The sequence below is a fragment of the Macaca thibetana genome, chromosome 1 (assembly GCF_024542745.1).
Source record: "Macaca thibetana thibetana isolate TM-01 chromosome 1, ASM2454274v1, whole genome shotgun sequence".
NCBI classification, from domain to species: domain Eukaryota; kingdom Metazoa; phylum Chordata; class Mammalia; order Primates; family Cercopithecidae; genus Macaca; species Macaca thibetana.
Window position 1 is genome coordinate 45,652,520 of NC_065578.1, and position 17,435 is coordinate 45,669,954.

Below are 17,435 nucleotides of genomic sequence, written 5' to 3' on the forward strand. Positions count from 1 at the left end.
GATCGCTGCCACACCCAGGGCCCCAGATGTGCCTGGGGGCCCTGGCAGCATCACTGACAAATAAATGAGACGTATTCTTGAAGAAAGAGCAGCTGGATCCACACAGGTTGCGCAATACCCAGGGTGGCTTGGCTGTGTGACTCCCTGGCGATGCTACTCCTGCTGGCCCTGCTGGGGGCTGCATTGCTGGGGACTTCCCTGCTCACCTGGTGGCATGCTCCAGCCCAGAACAAGATCCCCAGGGCCCAGAAATGGAGGGAGGTAGCACTGCAGAAGATGGAGGCCCTGGCCCAGTGACTGCGGCAGCAGGTCCCGGAGGCCCTGGAGGCCCCCAGCCACAGAGGGCGTTGGCCCTCAATCCCAACAGGAGGACTACACCTCAGGATGCCCCTCCCGTCCATGGCCCCAGCCCCCGCTGACACAGGGTGGGCACTTCCCCACCCTCAGTTCTCCCCATGCCAGCTCTGTGTGTGGTTGCCAGTTCTCCTCCATCCCCGGCCTTTGAGATCCTGGAGACTGGGGGCAGTATATTCTTTCTCTGTTCTTCCAGCGTTTGGCACATGGCTCAGTAACATGGGAGGTGCCCATTTAGGGTATTTGCGGAAATAAGATAAACTGATGGAGGCCATTGGAGGAGGGAGGCCCGATCTCTTTCAGCCCCTGAGCACTCCAAAATCCCCCAAGAAAGGAACCCTAGTCTACCTGTCCCCTCCTACCCCCACCCCATTCAGCTCTGAAAACACTTGCTGAGCCCTGAGAAGTGAAGAGCACAGGGGCTGGGGAAGGGCCTCCCAGGAAGCTGCAGGCCTTAAAAGGCTGCTTTGGCAACTCAGGGTGGGGGTATTTCGCTGGGATAGCCTCTGTGGCTGGCTGGGCTGAGACTGGCAGGCCAAGTGGCTGAGCCACAGATGTATCAGCAAAGCCTGCCCCAGGTGGCAGAGAGAAGGGCGGGAAGGAGGGACATGGAGAAAAACATAGACTGAGCCTGGGATTTGCTGTGTGGCCTGGAGGATGTGACAACCGGTCTCTGGGCCTTGGAGTCCCCAGCTGCCAGAGTGGGGATGGGCTCATGGTCTCTCGGGGTCTCCAGCTTTGGTTGACGATGGTGGACTCCGTCTGGGCGCCCAGAGGTGGGGGCTGGGCTAGTGCCTGAGGCGTTGTTCCCATGCTCTGGAGTTCCTGAGTGTCTTCCCCCCGGACGGTGATTGATGGCCCCAACGGGCAGCTTCTCTGTCTGAGCTGCTGCAGTTGCTGAGTATGTGTATTAATATTAATTGGGGCTAATTAGTTGGATAAATCAATCTGCCCCCAGAGAGCAGCTGCCCCTCCCTGGTTGATGAGGAGGAAGTCTGGGCTAATGGGTTGCAGAGGTGAATGGGCATGATGGAGCGTCCTGTGGGCTTGTGGAGGCCCCATCTGTGTGCGGTGGTGAGTATAGCTTCCTTTACCGCGGACAAGGGCCTGCTTTCGTGTGCCTCTTGCTGGCGTTTCATTGTGTCGTGGTTGGTTGTGTGTCTGGTCTGGCTGTGTGGTTATGTGCCTGGCTGGGTGCGCATGTGTTGGGCTGTTGGTTGGAGTGTGTACATCTAGCTACGTGTGGCTGGTGTGGGTCTGAATGTCTGGTGGAGAGTGTTCGTGTGTGGTTGTGTGTCTGATGTGTGGGGGCAGATGGTTTGGTGTGTGTCTGGGCATCTGGTTGGTGAACATGTGGATGTCTGGGCTGCTGGGCTGAGGACCTGGAGGGGGTATATGTCTGGTTGACTGGAGGAGTGGAAGAGGTTTGGAGTGAGGTCACTCATGGTGTCTCCAGCTTCCCATCGTGGCTTCAGGTTTCTTGGCTCTTAGCACCTTGCTGTCTCCCCAACAAGCTATACAGTTCTGTCCTGGGCACCTTCTCAGTCATGTCACCCTCTCTCTGCCAGTGATATCCTCGAGGCCTCAGGTGTCCACCTTTATGTCCGAGGGGAGGTGCAAGGCTGGGACACAGGCCAAACCCTCACAGTCTCAAGCAAACAAATCCAATTCCACTGAGTTTAGTAAAATTTCCCAGGGAATTTCTCCGGGTCTTGCCCTGTGCTGAACTCTGGGGACAGGTTCATTATAAAGATGAATCTGATGCCTGGCTCACACTTGTGCTAAAAATGTTTCCAACCTGGGTGGGGTGTGGTGGAGGCAGAGTTGTGCAGACTATGCCGGGCGGCAGCACAGCAGTGTGGTGAGGCCAGATGCCCACGGAACGGGGGACTTGGCAGGAGGGTGGCTGGTGTGTCTGGAGAGGATCATGTGGGGAGGGCTTCCCAGAGAGGTGGTGAGTGAGCTGAACCTCACGGCACCTGTAGGAGTTTTCTGTAAAGGAGAAATGAGAAAGGCAGTACTAGGGAGGGGGAAGCCCCAGATGAGGCAGTATTTCTGTAGAACGTATAGAAAATAATATTCTTAGGACCCTTCGGGTAAATGGACCAGCTGCTCATGGTTGGAACTGCTCAAGCTGCTTGTGGCCAGGAAGCTCTGCTCACCTCAGGCAGAGCCTGGCCACCTTGAGAGTTGATGGTTTTTATGATACTTAACATTTAACCACCACATTGGACTTTTTTTTTTTTTTTTTGAGACAGAGTCTGGTTTTGTTGCCCAGGTTGGAGTACAGTGGCTTGATCTCGGCTCACTGCAACCTCCGCCTCCCAAGTTCAAGCAATTCTCCTGCCTCAGCCTCCAGAGTAGCTGGGATTACAGGCAAGTCCCACCACGCCCAGCTAATTTTTGTGTTTTTAGTAGAGACGGAGTTTCACCGTGTTGGCCAGGATGGTCTTGATTTCTTGACCTCGTGATCCGCCCACCTCGGCCTCCCAAAGTGCTGGGATTACAGGCGTGAGCCACTGTGCCCGGCCGTAACTATTAATAATACATCAATTCAATAAAAACTTTACATTATATTTTTTTGTTTTCAAACTAGGTTGGAGGCAGCACCCTGAGTACAGAGAAGGCCGGATGTTCATGGTGCTGTGGGATGGAACAGGAGGGGAGGGTTAGCTGCAAACTAAATTATATATTAAAATGACAAAAAAGTGATATAACTTGAGGCTCAATTTTTCATCTAATTACTCTAATAATTTCCAAATAATTTGTTGATTTTTAGCTTTTTTTTTTTTTTGACGGAGTTTTGCTCTTGTTGCCCAGGCTGGAGTGCAGTGGCACAATCTCAGCTCACTGCAACCTCCACCTCCCGGATTCAAGTGATTCTCCTGCCTCAGCCTCCTGGGTAGCTGGGATTACAGGCACCCACCACCACGTCCGGCTAATTTTTTTTGCTTTTTTGTATTTTTAATAGAAACGGGGTTTCACCATGTTAGCCAGGCTGGTCTTGAACTCCTGACCACAGGTGATCCGCCCACCTCGGCCTCCCAAAGTGCTGGGATTACAGGTGTGAGCCACCACTCCTGGCTAATTTGTTGATTTTTAGAATTTGTTGTGAGGATCTTTTCATGTTGCTGTCATCTTTTGAAAGATGTCCCTGTCTTTCAAAGCACTCCTGATACATTGCAGTCATTAGGTCATTTGCAGTCTGATTAAGGAGAGCCTTTCTCTTAACGTTAATGATACTGTTACTTGGGTGGAGTCCTCTCTCAGCTTTTGCTGAACCAGTAGCAATTACACTCACAGTTTTTTAGCTTTTCTAATACAGTGTTAGATTTCATGTAGTTAAGCATCTCTGTTGTCAACTAAGTAATAAACATTGTTATTAGACTGTCATTAACACTAATTAGAAGTCGTCTAGCATGGCAGCTAAGAGTGTGGCTTCTGTTACTGGGCTGGTTGTTTGAATCCTGACTCTTGACACTTTTTATTTTGTTTGATTTTATCATTTTACATTGTTTTGAACTCCTGGCCTCAAGCAATCCTCTCACCTCAGACTCCCAAAGTGCTAGCATCACAGGCATGAGCCACCAAGCCCAGCAAACACTTACACTTAAATGACTACTCTGTATCTTAACTTCTTCATCTCTACAACGGTATGGTGACTGTAATGATAGCACTCAAACAAGTTAATAAATGTTTTCAGTGGTGCCTGGTACACAGCAAACACCATACAGATGCTCCTCGACTTACCGTGAGGTTTCATCCTGATAAACTCATCCCAAATTGAAAATATCGTAAGTTGAAAATACGCTTAATACACCCAACTTACCTAACATCATAGCTTAGCCTAGCCTTTTTGAAATGTGCTCAGAACACTTCCATTAGCCCACAGTTGGGCAAAATCACCTGGCAACACAGTACCCTGTAGAGGATCCGCTGTTTCCCTTGTTATTTCTTGGCTGACTGGGAGCTGGGCTTGCTGGCACTGACCAGCATCGAGAATCAAGAGAGGATCTTACTGCTTTCTTTCTTTCTTTCTTTCTTTTTTTTTGTTTTTTGAGACAGAGTCTGGCTCTGTTGCCCAGGTTGGAGTGCAGTGGCACGATCTCAGCTCACTGCAACCTCCGCCTCCCAGGTTCAAGAGATTCTCCTGCCTCAGCCTCCCGAGTAGCTGGGATTACAGGTGTGCACCACCACGCCGGCTAACTTTTGTATTTTCAGTAGAGACAGGGTTTTGCCATGTTGGCCAAGCTGGTCTCAAACTCCTAACCTCAGGTGATCCCCCCCACCTTGGCCTCCCAAAGTGCTGGAATTACAGGCATGAGCCACCGCGCCGGGCCTCTTACTGCTTTCTAATGAATGTATATCAATCTCTTTTGCACTACCGTAAAGTCAAAGATCATAAGTTGAACCATGGTAAGTTGGGATTGTCTGTACAAGTGATTGTTTTCACTTTAGGAATGAAGCTAATGTTGTTGTCCATGATGAGTGGGTATTTCGGGTGAGCTGAATATGTTCTATTAGATGGATGTGATATTCTGTCCTCCCAGGTCCCTGAAGCGCCTGTTGTGGTCTCAGCAGCCATCTGCAGAGGTCACATTAGCCACCCCCAACCCCTGCCCTTGCCTGCTCTTCCCACCTCTCCCCAAGCTCCCTGAGAGTCAAAGTCCCCCAGAGGCTGCCATTCCCACATATGGCCATGCAAGGGCAGCTGTGGGGGAGGACTGGCCTCAGGGGCCCAGAGGAGCACATTAGGCACTTGCCCATGGGGGTGCCACCAGGGTGCCCTCTCTCCAGGTAGAAATAGATAAATGGGGGTTGGTGTGAAGCTGCTGATGTCTCTGGGGTGTGTCCGTGGACCTGTGAGTGCAGGGAGGTCCCTGGCAAGGCCCACTAGGGCTCCTTAGTGTTGGAGGGCGCAGGGCAAGGGATGAACCCAAGCTGGCCCTCCACAGTCCCTGTGCCTAGAGGGTCCTTGCTGGGCTGGGCATTAACTTTACTTGCTGGACTGTGTAGAGGGTGGAGTCCTGGGGAGGGGCCAGGACAACTGGGGTGGTGGGGGTGCCCAGCAGAACAGCTTTTTGCCAAGTGACTCAGAAATGTTTCAGTAGTTTAGCCACTGGCATGGCTGTGGCGGGGCATCCTGGCTGAATGCTAGCCCTGTCCAACGTATCTGTGTCTGGACCCTCCTGAGAGTCCCTGTGGCACACCAGCAGGGGAGCTCTGAGCTGTGGCACAACAACGAGAGGGACTGGGCAGTGTGGCTGGAGCAGCATGCATGGGAGAGGCCAAGAGAGACAGGCCCACTGGACCCAAGCAGAGAAAGAGCCTGATCCGGTGCCTGGCACCTTAAAAGGCCTCCCTTCCGCAGGATGCCCCAAGAGCCAGGAGAGGGTAGTGGTTAAGATATGGATGGTCTGGGTTTAAGCCCAGGCTCCCCTGTCCTCTGACCTTGGGCAAGAGAGTTAGTTTCTCTGGGTCTCAGTTGCCTTCACTGGGGAAATGGAAACACTAATAACAGCATTTAGCCAAGGGTTCTCAGCCCCACAGTGATACTCTGAGTACTTGGTCAATGGGAATTGTGTACATCGAAGCAGGAACCCATGTTACACGTTTACGGTGAAGGCTTTGCAAGTGGTGCTGGTGAGAATGGTGCTGCAATGTTATCCTGAGGGCAACTGGGACCTATTTTCAGAGTGGGCCTTGTAAGATCTTAAAAGGATTGCCCAGGCTGCAGGGAAGAGGTTGAGTTGGAGGAGTGGAGGCCAAGCCAAAGAGGCCAGTGAGGAGGCCGATGAGCTAACAGAGAGAGGTCCTTAGGCAGGCAGGAGGCCTGAGGGTCCGAGGTGGGAGATATGAAGGAGCAGAACCACCTGCAGGCAGTGCGTGTGGTTAAGAATGTGGTCACTGGTGTTGGACTGCCTGGGTCCAACTCTGCCACTTACTGGCTGTGTATCCTTGGGCGAAGAGGAGCTCTCTGTGCCTCAGTGTCGTCTTCTGCTGTGAAACGAGAAAACGATGTGACCTACCTCTTAGGGTTGTTGCAAGGGGTAATATGAGTTATTATATATTTAAATTTTTTAATTTACAATTTTCTTGGAGACAGGGTCTCATCTGTCATCCAGGCTGGAGTGCAGCGGCACGATCATAGCTCACTGCAGCCTCGAACTCCTGGCCTCAAGAAATCCTCCCAACCCGGCCTCCCAAAACTCATTATAGGCAATGAGTGATGATATGTAGTGTTTGGAATAGGGCCTGGCACTGTTAAGTGTTAGAACACATCCTAGTATGATTATGTTAGCTAGCGTAACTATTATCAGAACTTGGATGTGAGGGAGGACCTGGGGTGATTCTGAGGTTTGTTGCTTTGGTGACATGCATGTCATCGATTGGGAATTTCAAGAAGAAGAACAGATTTGGCTGTAAAAAGGTGAGTCCTGGGGAGTCCGTGTATATGTGGGTGTAGGTAAAGGGGTCTGAGTCCTGGCGGAAGAGAGGCCTGGGTTAGAGAAACAGGTGGTCTGCGTATCCTTGGGGTGCACCTGGCTGCCGAGGTCACCCATGGAGAGTGGGCAGGCAGGGAGAGAAAAGGTCACACCTCGAGGAACACCAACACTTCAGGAAACTGAGAAGGAGCCACCTGAGGGTGGGAGGAGGCCAGCAGAGTCGGGGGCATAGAGAGCTTCGGGAGGGAAAGTGTCAGGCGCTGCTGAGGAATGAGATGAAGACTAACCTGAATCCATAAGATTTAGTGACCGAGAAGTCTTCGCGCGCTTGGTGAGAAGGGGCGCAGTGCAGAGGGGAGGACTGGGTGATTGGAGGAACGAAAGAGGGCAGACTGGAGCCAGGGGATCCTAACCTCCCAGGGAAATTTATTTGCCTCCACCTTCTCCCACCTCCAGGACCAAGAAAAGCCCACTGTGACATCTTCCTGCCCAACCCATACTCCAGCTTGGAGGCATCGGGATCTCCACCAGAGCTGAGGGGGCAAGAGGAAGAGAACTTTGCCTTCCTGAGTGCCTGCTGCATGTCACACCCTGCCCAGGACCGCAGTTCTGAGGGGCTGGTATCAGGCCTCCCCTCATATCCTGAAGGACAGGGCTCAGAGCAGCTGAGGGTCTGACTCAGGATTGACTCCTAGTCCTTCCCTCTCTGAGGAAACGTAGGCCATGGGAGGGGCGGGGTCCATCTCCAGTTACCCAGCTGACCAAGGGCATGGCCAAGATGATGCCAACTCTCTTGCCACCCACTCGGGCTGAACTTCACTTCCATAACCTCCAGCCTCATGATGTCATGAATGGAGTCACCCCCACTCCAGTTGTGACCCTTCTGAAGAGCAGCATGAAGGGGCAGGCCCCTCTCCATGCCAGGCCCTGGGCTGGCCACTGGGGGCAGAGGCAGAGGAGAACATCGTGCCCTTGGAGGGTTTTCATGACAACCTGGAGACACAGCAGATGCTTTCAGTGCTAAGCACGAGTGCCGGAACATGTACTGAGCGACACAGGCGTGTGTGCAGCTGTGTGTGTAGGGGAGTATGAGGTGTCATGTGGAGTGTGTGGGAGTGGGCCTTAGCGGGTCCATCTTTGAAATCTGCCTACTCCATCTCATCTCTGCAGGAGCCAGCCCTGGACCCCCAGCCAATCCTGGAGCTGCCCCTGGCAGAGCTGGCCCAGCAGCTTCGGACTGAAGAGCTGAGTCTGGAGAGTGTCCTCTGTAGCTACTTAGAGCAGGTGGTGGCCAGGGCACACGGTCCAAGCCAGGGGCTCTGGGCTGGAGTGGTGGATGTCACCTGTCATTGTTTTACTCAGAGGAGTGGGGGGCAGGTGTAACTCTGCCACTGACTTATGAGGTGGCACATGCCACAGTCACCTCAGGGTGGTAGGAGGGGCCAGAGCAACCGAGTGCCCTGCTTTGGTCCTGGCCTCACCTGGGGCTGTCGTCTGCTGTCTTCACTGTTGTTCAGGCACTGAAGGTGCACCAGGAGGTGAACTACCTGATGGATTTCCTGGGGGAATGTAAGGAGGAACTGCAGGCATTGAAGAAGCTTAAGACGAGTGACAGAGGTCTTCTCTATGGGGTCCCCATGAGCCTCAAGGACACCTATGACTGCATGGTGAGCATGGGGTGTACACGCACATGAATGTGCATATGCACGCGTGTGCCACCAGCCTGGAGCTCTGTGTGACACTGGGGAGCTCAGTGTGTGATACTGGCGAGTCATTTAAAACTGCACAGCTACAAAGTGGCAAACTGAGATTTAAACCCAGAATTTGGGCTCCAAACCCCAAATTCTCAGCCACCACACTCTTTTGCCATCCATGAAGTGCTGTGCTTGTGTCCCCAAGGGTGTGAGAGTGTGTGTGAGTGGGGGTGGAGTGGGGCTGAAAATCAGCCAGCTGGGTGGTTCCCCCTTGACCCTCATGGCTGGAGGTAATGTTCCTTCCCTGCAGGGCCATGACTCTACTTGCCTCCTGGCCCAGTTCCCGGAGAAGCCTGCAACCAAGGACGGGGTCATTGTGAAAGTGCTCAAGGCCCAAGGAGCCATCCCCTTTGTTCAGACCAACATCCCACAGACACTGCTCAGGTCTCTGAAGCGGGCTAGCTGGGATCTGGGCTGGGATAAGCCCAGGGCTGAAACAGCTCTTTAAAGTCCCATTTCAGGGCAGAGGGTGAGGAGGGGCTAGTCATGCAGACTTCAGAGACCAGGGTTCTTGGGCCAGCCCTTTCTGTCCCTGGGGCTGAATTCCTTTATCGTAGAACATGTGGATGGACTCCACAGTCTATAAGGGCCCTTCGGGCTCCAAGGTTCTGTAAAGCTACACTCTGTTTCTATCCCAGTTTCTCTCTCAGATTGTTCTATTTCTATCCAGCCTTCTCTCTTTGATTGTTCTCCCCATCACTTATTCTCTCCCTTCCCTACTCAGCCTGTAGAGCATCTATGTTTCGTGAGGAACATGTTCTCAGTTCTGATGGCAGAGCTGTGGGCTCTTTGGTCCTAATACTAGGAGTCATGGCTGGTGTCTGATCTTGGTCTTTCTTGCAGCAGCGGCCCCTCACTCCAGCTGGAAGGGAGTCCAGGAAGCCTCAGCCTTAGGGAGGAGCTCATGGAGCCCAGGAAGCCCTGGGGTCGACTCTGGAGGGTGGTTGGCCCCCATATGGGGAGGGGTCTGCCCAGTGAGGCTTTCACTCTCAGCTCCTTTTCTTCTGCTTCCCTTAGCTTTGAGTGCAGCAACCCCATCTATGGCCAGACGTTGAACCCACTGAACTTAAAGAAGACATGTGGGGGCTCCTCAGGGGGAGAGGGAGCTCTGATGGCAGAAAGAGGGTCCATCCTAGACATGGGTACTGACACAGGTGACAGCATCTGCATATCAGCCAGCTTCTGTGGTGTTTATGGCCTCTGGACCACAGGTTCCCACCTCAGGTACCCATTGATGGTGGTGGTGGGGTGGGTTTGGACCTGCCTAGAGGAACTAGGGGAAGTAGAGGGGTCTGCTCCTCCCATCAACTTTCATCTACCCAGCTCAGTACTAGGGGAAGTGGATAGGAGGGCTTCAAATAACTCCTGCAGTAGCCATGCCAAACATACCATGTTTTGTCCAGGCAGCAGCAATGTAATTAATGTAGAAGTAATTAATGACCTTCCACTCATTAATCCATCAGTTCATTAATTCATTAATCAATACAACTCTCCATCCACATACCCCTTCTCTTACTCACTCATCAATCTGTCCATTTATCTATCTATCCGTCCGTCATCCATTCAACTACCACGTGGTCATCATCTCAGTCTCTATCCATCAATTAATTTTACCATTCAACGACTATTTATTTAAAAGATTTTTATTGAGTATTTACTGTGTCAGACATAACAGTTCCTTGGGTACTAGCTACTTGGGTAGCCCTTGAAAAACTTACACACACCCTTCCTTCCAACCATTTATTTATCCATCCATCTTTCCATCCATCCATTTGTGTATCCATCCGTCTATCAATCCACATTTGTATCCATCCATCCATCCATCCATCCATCCATCCATCCATCCACCCATTCATCGTGTATGCATGCATGCATGCATCCACCCATCTCTCAACTCCACTCTGTGTACCCACACCATGGCACCTATACTGGGGACACAGACACTCTTGGACCCAGCCCCTGCCCCTGCCCCTGCTGTGCTCTTAGACACAGAAATGACTTAGTCAGAAAGTGATCAGGTCTCTAAGAGAGGGTCAGAGCTTGTGGGAATGCACAAGAGGAAGCTGACATTTTCTTCAACAGAGATTTATTAAAAGCTTATACTCTTGACTTTCAGAGCAGGGCAAGGGAAGGGAAGGATTCCTGGAGGAGGCAGCATTTGAGCGTGGTTTTGAGGGCTGGACATGCAGAGATGATGTGGTGTCTAGAAGGCTGTAAGATAGTGTGTAAGTGGCTGACCTTGCCTGCAGCAATATGCACGTATGGAAGGGCTAGAAGGGGAAGCCATGGAGAGTTAGAGCCTTGAAAGGCAGTCAAAGAGATCAGACTTTATGCTGTGAGCAGTAGAGAGTCACGGAAGGTTGAAGCAGCTCCTATTTTTCTGGGCTGCACCCTGGGGGAGCTCAAGCCTCCTGGCACCCCGGCACCTCCCTTCACATGCTGAGCTGTGGGAGTGTTTTGCAGCTACACTGGAATTGCCTCTGCCATCAAGGGGAGAAAATTGGGTAAGTCCTGGTCTGTGCCTGTGGTCACCCCATTTAAAGATGAACCTGCCTGTCTTTCTCCCAAGGACATTTTGCTCAGCTTATATCTCCAGACAGATCAGCCCCACAGATGATGACTGGGAGAGGGACTGCATGGTTCCCACCCGGCCTCCCCTTGTCCAGTGACTCTTGGCCCTCTGAGAAGGGCTTCTGTCCTGCTATCTAGCTTTAATCTCTTCCTTTGTCTTGACCATGACCCTGGAACCCACCCTCTGAGGCCAGGCAGTTGGGATGCCCAGGGCAGAACAAATGAGAGCTGCTGGCTGGGTGCGGTGGCTCACATCTGTAATCCCAGGACTTTGGGAGGCTGAGGCAGGCAGATGACTTGAGGTCAGGAATTCGAGACCAGTCTGGCCAACATGGTGAAATCCTGTCTCTACTAAAAATACAAAAATTAGCCAGGTGTGGTGGCGAGCACCTGTAATCCCAGCTACTGGGGAGGCTGAGGCAGGAGAATTGCTTGAACCCAGGAGGCGGAGGTTGCAGTGAGCAGAGATCATGCCACTGCACTCCAGCCTGGATGACAGAGGAAAACTTCGTCTCAAACAACAACAACAACAACAACAAACAAACAAAATGAGAGGTGCCTGCTTCTCTCCCCTCCTCTTTGTGCAGTGACTACAGTGGCAGTCCCCATGGCGTGGGACGTGGAGAGCCTGGCGCTGTGCCTGCGAACCCTGCTGAGTGAAGACATGTACCGACTGGACCCCACTGTGCCCCGGATGCCCTTCAGGGAGGAGGTAAGCCAGGTGGGAGAGCAGAACTGGGAGTTTCCTTGCCCCCTACCATCATTCCTCCCTGACCTGTCTGCCATCTCACCTTCCCAGGTGACGACCCCCTTACCCACCCCAGGCTACAGTGAGTGAGAAGCCCACATGCTCAGTCCGGTTTGTTTCCTGCCCCTGCTGGAGGCCAGCTGCTTTGGCCTCTTGGCTATCTGGAGCCATAGCTGTAAGTGCCCCCAAAGAGGGCCTCCAGTGCCATATACTCAACCCATGCAGGCAGAATACTCGGCAAGTGTGGTTCAGAGGATGTGGCATCCAGTTAAGCTAGGCTTTTAACCCTCTAGGTAACCCTGGCCAAGTCACATCTCTTCTCTAGGCCTTAACCTCCCCATCAGTACAATAAAGAGGTTAGGCTGGGAGATCACTCCACACCCTTCTGTCTACAGCAGCCTTCATTTATTCGTTAATTCATTCAACAACATTTGCTTGTACCAGCTGTGTGCCAGGCTCAATGTGTCTCATCCTAACACTCTACAGAATGAGCAGTGCTCCTCCCATTTACAGCTGGGGAGGCTGAGGGGAAGTGAAATGACTTGCCTATGATCATGTAGTTAGTAACTGGTAGAGCTGGCTTTGAACCCAGCAGAACCCTCTCCATAGGGCAGTTTCTGTCTACCTCCTGGCAATGTCTGTTCCTCCGATTCCCTACACCCCTCCTAGCATTATCAACCTGAGATCATTGTATATCATCCATGATTTGCCCCTACAAACATGCAGTGTGTGATGGGTGAGGGGTGGCAGCCTTTCTGGCAGCACCTCACTTCCTAGGACTAGGGGCCCTCCACCCCAGACCCTAGTCTGGGTATTTGCCCCTATGATCTCCATCCTCATCTTCTCCTAACATTTCTCTAGCTTAAAGATATTTTTGTCTATGCATGACTTACTCACCTGCCCACCCACTCAACTCCAACCATCCATTCATCCACTCACCCACATATGCTTTCAACCCTCTGCCCACCCAGCTACCCACCATCTCATACATACATCCACCCACCCACCCAGGAGTCAGTCTACCATCTATCTACTATCCACCCCATCCGCCCAATCACCTATCGCATCTATTTCTCCTTCTTCCAGGGGGTTCCCCAGAGCACCTAGAGCCTGGAGAGTATATAGGGAGGCTCCCGCGGGTCTTGGGGTGTCCACGTGGATTCCCCCCTTGGTGAGGACAGCTGTAGACCAAGGCCCTGCCCTTAAAGTCTGGTTCCTGGAGACAGTGGGGCCACCTTGGCCCCAGCCCAGTCTCTCCTCTGAGCTCCACCCAGCCCCTTGTGCCCCCAGGTTTACACCAGTAACCAGCCCCTTCGAATCGGCTACTATGAATCAGATGGTTACATCCAGCCATCCCCTAGCATGGCCAGGGCTGTGCAGCCACCTCTTGGCTGCCCCAGGATGCATGACACCAGATAGTTTCACCTGGTCCTGGGTGAGAGAGAGGCCAAGCCAGTGCGAGGATGCTGGGCAGGGCCATCCTTGGAGACAAAGGTGGCTACATCTGAGTTTGAGGTGCTGAGATAATTGTGTTTCCCCTGTGCTTCCTGGAGAAGACTGATGGGGTGGAGGTGGGGATAGGGTGAGCCCTACCCTGTAAGGAAGGCATCAAGCTTTTGTGTCTTCTTCCTTCAGGGGTGGAGATTCAGGAACTCACTCCTGTAATTCCTTTAGCTTGGGTCTCTGTTGCCTCCATCAAGGGGCTGTAAGGAGCTTTCTGTCTCCAAATCCCCACCCTAGCCTTACCCCCACCTCCCCTGCCTCCAGTGGCTTGTCCTGGCCTCACTTCCCCTTTGAGATTCTACAATGTGATCTTGCGCTAGCCTTTTAAATTCCCTGGGCTTGTTTTCTACCCAATGGGGTGGCTGTGAAGATTAAATGTGGTTCCATAGATAAAGCACTTGGCATGCTGGCTGGGTCACAGTGAAGCGTGAAGGAAATGAGGGCTGCTCTCGTTCTGTTCTGTTGCATCTGTGTGTGGGGTGAGGGAGTGGGGTGGCAGGAGAGCGACCAGTGACACAGGCCTCCCATGCATGCTGAGGCACTGAGATGGACGGAGATGCACCAGATGATGTGGCATCCCTCTTGAAATCTTGGGGGATACAGAGACAGAGAACCAGGCAGGGTTGGGGAAGCTCCGGATCCTGACTCTGCCTCTGCCTCCCCAGGTTATCCCCTTCTCCATCCCCCGGGCAGAGTGTGCCATCAAAGACTTATATGCAGGGGGGATGTTTACTGATGGAGGGGCCACTCTTCTAGAGAAGCTGTACATTATCTGCTGGGACTCAGGGGTGGGGCATGGTGGAAACAAGGTAGGGGAGGGGGCTGGAGCCAACCTGAGTCCCAGGAGGGAAACTGGGGGCCTGGGCTGGGATGGCTCTGGCTAACAGTGTGACCTTATGCAGCAAGCCACCCACTGCGCCTGTCTTTAGGATGCACCTGTTCCGGGGGTGGGGCTGAGAGCAGAAGCGCATCTTTGGGTTTGGCCTTCTTCTTGTCTACAGAGTAGAAGTTGGTTGGCTGTGGGGGCAGGCCATTGGCTAAAGGCTGTGATTGACCCATCTGTGACTGGTTCCTCAGAGAGGGGGACATTGTGGATCCTAGCGTAAAGGGCATGGTCAACCAGCTCTGCCTGCCAGACCCTGTCAAGTGTTTCTTGGCCTGGTTCCCAAGGTACATAGTAAATGCGGGCCCTGGTTAGGGAGGGCTTTGGAAGGGCAGGGGCACAGGGAGTAGGAAGGGCTCAGAAAGCAGAGGGAGCCCACAGAAGGAGAGGAAGTGGGGTCAGAGAGAAGGATGAGACCCAGAGAATGGTGGTAGCTCAGAGAGGGGTTCAAAATGGGGAAGAAGAATGAAGGGCTGGGTAGACGGTGGCTCCTGTCTGTAATCCCAGTACTTTGGGAGGCCAAGGTAGGAAGATCACTTGAGCCCAGGAGTTTGAGACCAGCCTGGGCAACACAGTGACACTCCATTCTCTAAAAAGAATGGGGAAAAAAAAAAAAAACACAACTAGCTGGGCATGGTGGTGCATGCCTGTGGTCCCAGCTACTCAGGAGGCTGAGGTGGGAGGATTGCTTGAGCCCAGAAGGTGAAGGCTGCAGTGAGCTGAGATTGTGCACTGCACTCCAGCTTGGGTGACAAGTAAGACTCTGTCTAAAAAAAAATTAATTAAAAAAAATAGTGAAAGAAGGGGATGGGGCTAAAAGAGTAGGGTGCTCACAGAGAGGGGAGGGGGTTTCAGAGAGGAGGCTCAGAAAGGGGGAAGGGCATTTGGAGGGCTGCAGGGCTGGTGTGAGCTCGGAGAAGCTCAGGGCTTGGTGAAGTGGTGTAGGCTTGTTGAGGATCGGAGGGTTCCATGTCAGTGTGTTGATTCATGCCACCCTTCTTGGACCCCCTCCCGGGCAGGCTGGCTGTTTCCCTGTGGGTTCTGAAGTTGAACTGACCATCTCATCCCCCTCTAGGATCCCCGAACTAGCCAGCATCTTGAAGAGATTCGTGGAGTGGGGTGAGTCTCCCTAGGGCCAGCTTCTACCCACAAGGGTTGTCCATGGGATGGTGGGAATTGAGGAGGGGCATGTGGCTAGAGTTGGTGTCCACTTAGAGGGGGAACTATTTAGATTTTGGACTTTAATTAGTGTTTTAAGATTATGCCTGACATTAGCGTTATATTGAGACTTTTGATTGGTGTTGGGACTTGATTTGGAGTGAAGATCTGAATTAAGGCCGGGTGTGGTGGCTCATGCCTGTGATCCCAGCACTTTGGGAGGCCGAACGGGAAGGATCATTTGAGGCCAGGGATTTAAGACCAGCCAGGACAACATGATGAAACCTGTCCCTACTAAAAATACAAAAATCAGCAGGTGTGATGGCATGTGCCTGTATCCCAGCTACTCGGGAGGCTGAGGCATGAGAATCATTTGAACCCAGGAGGTGGAGGTTGCAGTGAGCCAAGATGGTGCCACTGTACTCTAGCCTGGGTGATAGAGAGAGACTCCGTCTCAAGGAAAAAAAAAAAAATTCTGAATTAAGGCTAAACTAGGTTGAGGTAAAGTGTGGGGCTGAAGTTGAGATTAGGTTTTATTTGGGGTTAGGCTTAAGACTGAGGCTGGGGTTGCAGTCGGTTTGGGTTGGGGTTGGGGCAAAGATAGATTTGGAAGTGGGTTGGGACTGAGGTTGGAGTTGGGGTGGGGCTAGAGTTAGGATTAGAGATGAGGTTGGGAGAGGATTCTGGTGTGGGCTTGGGTTTGCTGTTGGGCTTGGCCTGGTGGGGTTGGTGTTGAGATGCTGGGCAGAATTGGGTTGGAGTGGCCTGAGGGCTAACTGGGTGCCTCACAGATTAGGGTAAGGAGCCTGTGGCCTTTGAGGGAGCCCCTGAGTTCCTGCGACCAGTGGAATGAAGGGTGGATTGACCAGAGGATGTGTACTCTTGGGGACCTTGGGCAGGCAAGATGTCTTGGCCAGGGGACAAGACACAGGGTCACTCCCATCCCATCAGTTGATTTGCAGTGTGCACTGAGGCCTTGGGTGCCATGTCCCCATTTGCATAAAAGGGGTCCCTCCCATGCTGATCTTTGAATTTCTCAGAGTCTTCCTCGTTCTTTCAGGACACCCAAGAAACTGCGGGAGCAGCACACAGCAGTGGAGGTAATGCATGCCTGGGAAGACCTTGAGGGGCTGCTGGAGCCGGGGCTGCAGACACCTGGGTAGTGCCCTGAGTGGTCAGAGTTATGGCCTGGCCTGCAGAGGAGGCCCAACTGGACCTGGGTGGGGGCGCTTGGTGACCTCAGAAGTTATTCTAGTCTATCTCCCTAGAGCATTGTCCGCAAATCCTTGTGACCTGAGATTCAGCTTCCCATTCCTTCACCTCTGTCCCTGGGAAGACCCTGAACCTCCACAGGTATCTCAGGCCAAAGCTCATAGCCTGAGACTTCCTCCTGGTGTGCAACTCAGTGCTGCCTGGCAGCATCTGACCTTGTCTGGCAAACAGTAACCCCTGCTCATCCTAGCCTTCCCACCCCTCACTGTCCCTGCAGGAATATCAGCAAGAGTTCATAGCCAAGTGGAGGTCCCTGGACCTGGATGTGCTGCTGGTGCCAGTTCTGGGCTCTGCCTTCTATATAGGCTCTTCCTCCCTAGCACAGTGGGTCCTGGTGGGGTTGAGACTGGGAGTCCAGGACTCCTGAGTCCTGCCCCAGCCTCTGTGATCTTGCTCTCTGTCTCCATTCACTTTTTAAAAATATTTCTTAAATTGAGATAAAAGTCAGATAACACAAATTCACTATTTTAAAGTGTACAATTAAGTGGTTTTTAGTATTTCAAAATGTTGTGCAACCACCACCATTGTAAAATGTCTGAACATTTCTGTCACCCTGAAAGGAAAACTTGTACCTGTTAGCAATTTCCATTCACTTTGAACCATATGGAAGTATAATTCACACGCAATAAAATTCACCGATTTTAAGTGTAATTTGATGAATTTTGACAAATGTATACAGTTGTATAACCACCACTATAATCAGAAATACAGAATATATTTTTAGAATTTATAGGATATATATTCCA

The 17,435-nt window shown here is 52.2% G+C and overlaps 1 protein-coding gene and 1 long non-coding RNA gene across 2 annotated transcripts; both read left to right on the forward strand.

Annotated features, from left to right (window-relative positions):
* Nucleotides 1-6,541: 6,541 nt before the first annotated feature.
* On the forward strand, nucleotides 6,542-10,520 carry LOC126961479 (vitamin D3 hydroxylase-associated protein-like). The gene is made up of 4 exons (XM_050801926.1): nucleotides 6,542-8,084; nucleotides 8,318-8,467; nucleotides 8,805-8,938; nucleotides 9,572-10,520. Exons 1-4 carry the CDS (start codon nucleotides 7,899-7,901, stop codon nucleotides 10,023-10,025), a joined length of 924 nt encoding a protein of 307 aa, XP_050657883.1. The 5' UTR covers nucleotides 6,542-7,898; the 3' UTR covers nucleotides 10,026-10,520.
* A 935-nt stretch (nucleotides 10,521-11,455) lies between these two features.
* LOC126961591 (uncharacterized) lies at nucleotides 11,456-16,558 on the forward strand. Its single transcript, XR_007728344.1, has 3 exons — nucleotides 11,456-11,837; nucleotides 15,335-15,378; nucleotides 16,478-16,558. It is a non-coding gene; the product is annotated as an uncharacterized LOC126961591 (long non-coding RNA).
* The last annotated feature ends 877 nt before the right edge of the window (nucleotides 16,559-17,435 follow it).

Coding starts and splice junctions, on each gene's coding strand:
- LOC126961479 (XM_050801926.1), top strand. CDS start 7,899: ATGTGGAGTGTGTGGGAGTGGGCCTTAGCGGGTCCATCTTTGAAATCT. Junction 8,085..8,317: donor TCTGTAGCTACTTAGAGCAG/GTGGTGGCCAGG, acceptor ACTGTTGTTCAG/GCACTGAAGGTGCACCAGGA. Junction 8,939..9,571: donor ATCCCACAGACACTGCTCAG/GTCTCTGAAGCG, acceptor TGCTTCCCTTAG/CTTTGAGTGCAGCAACCCCA.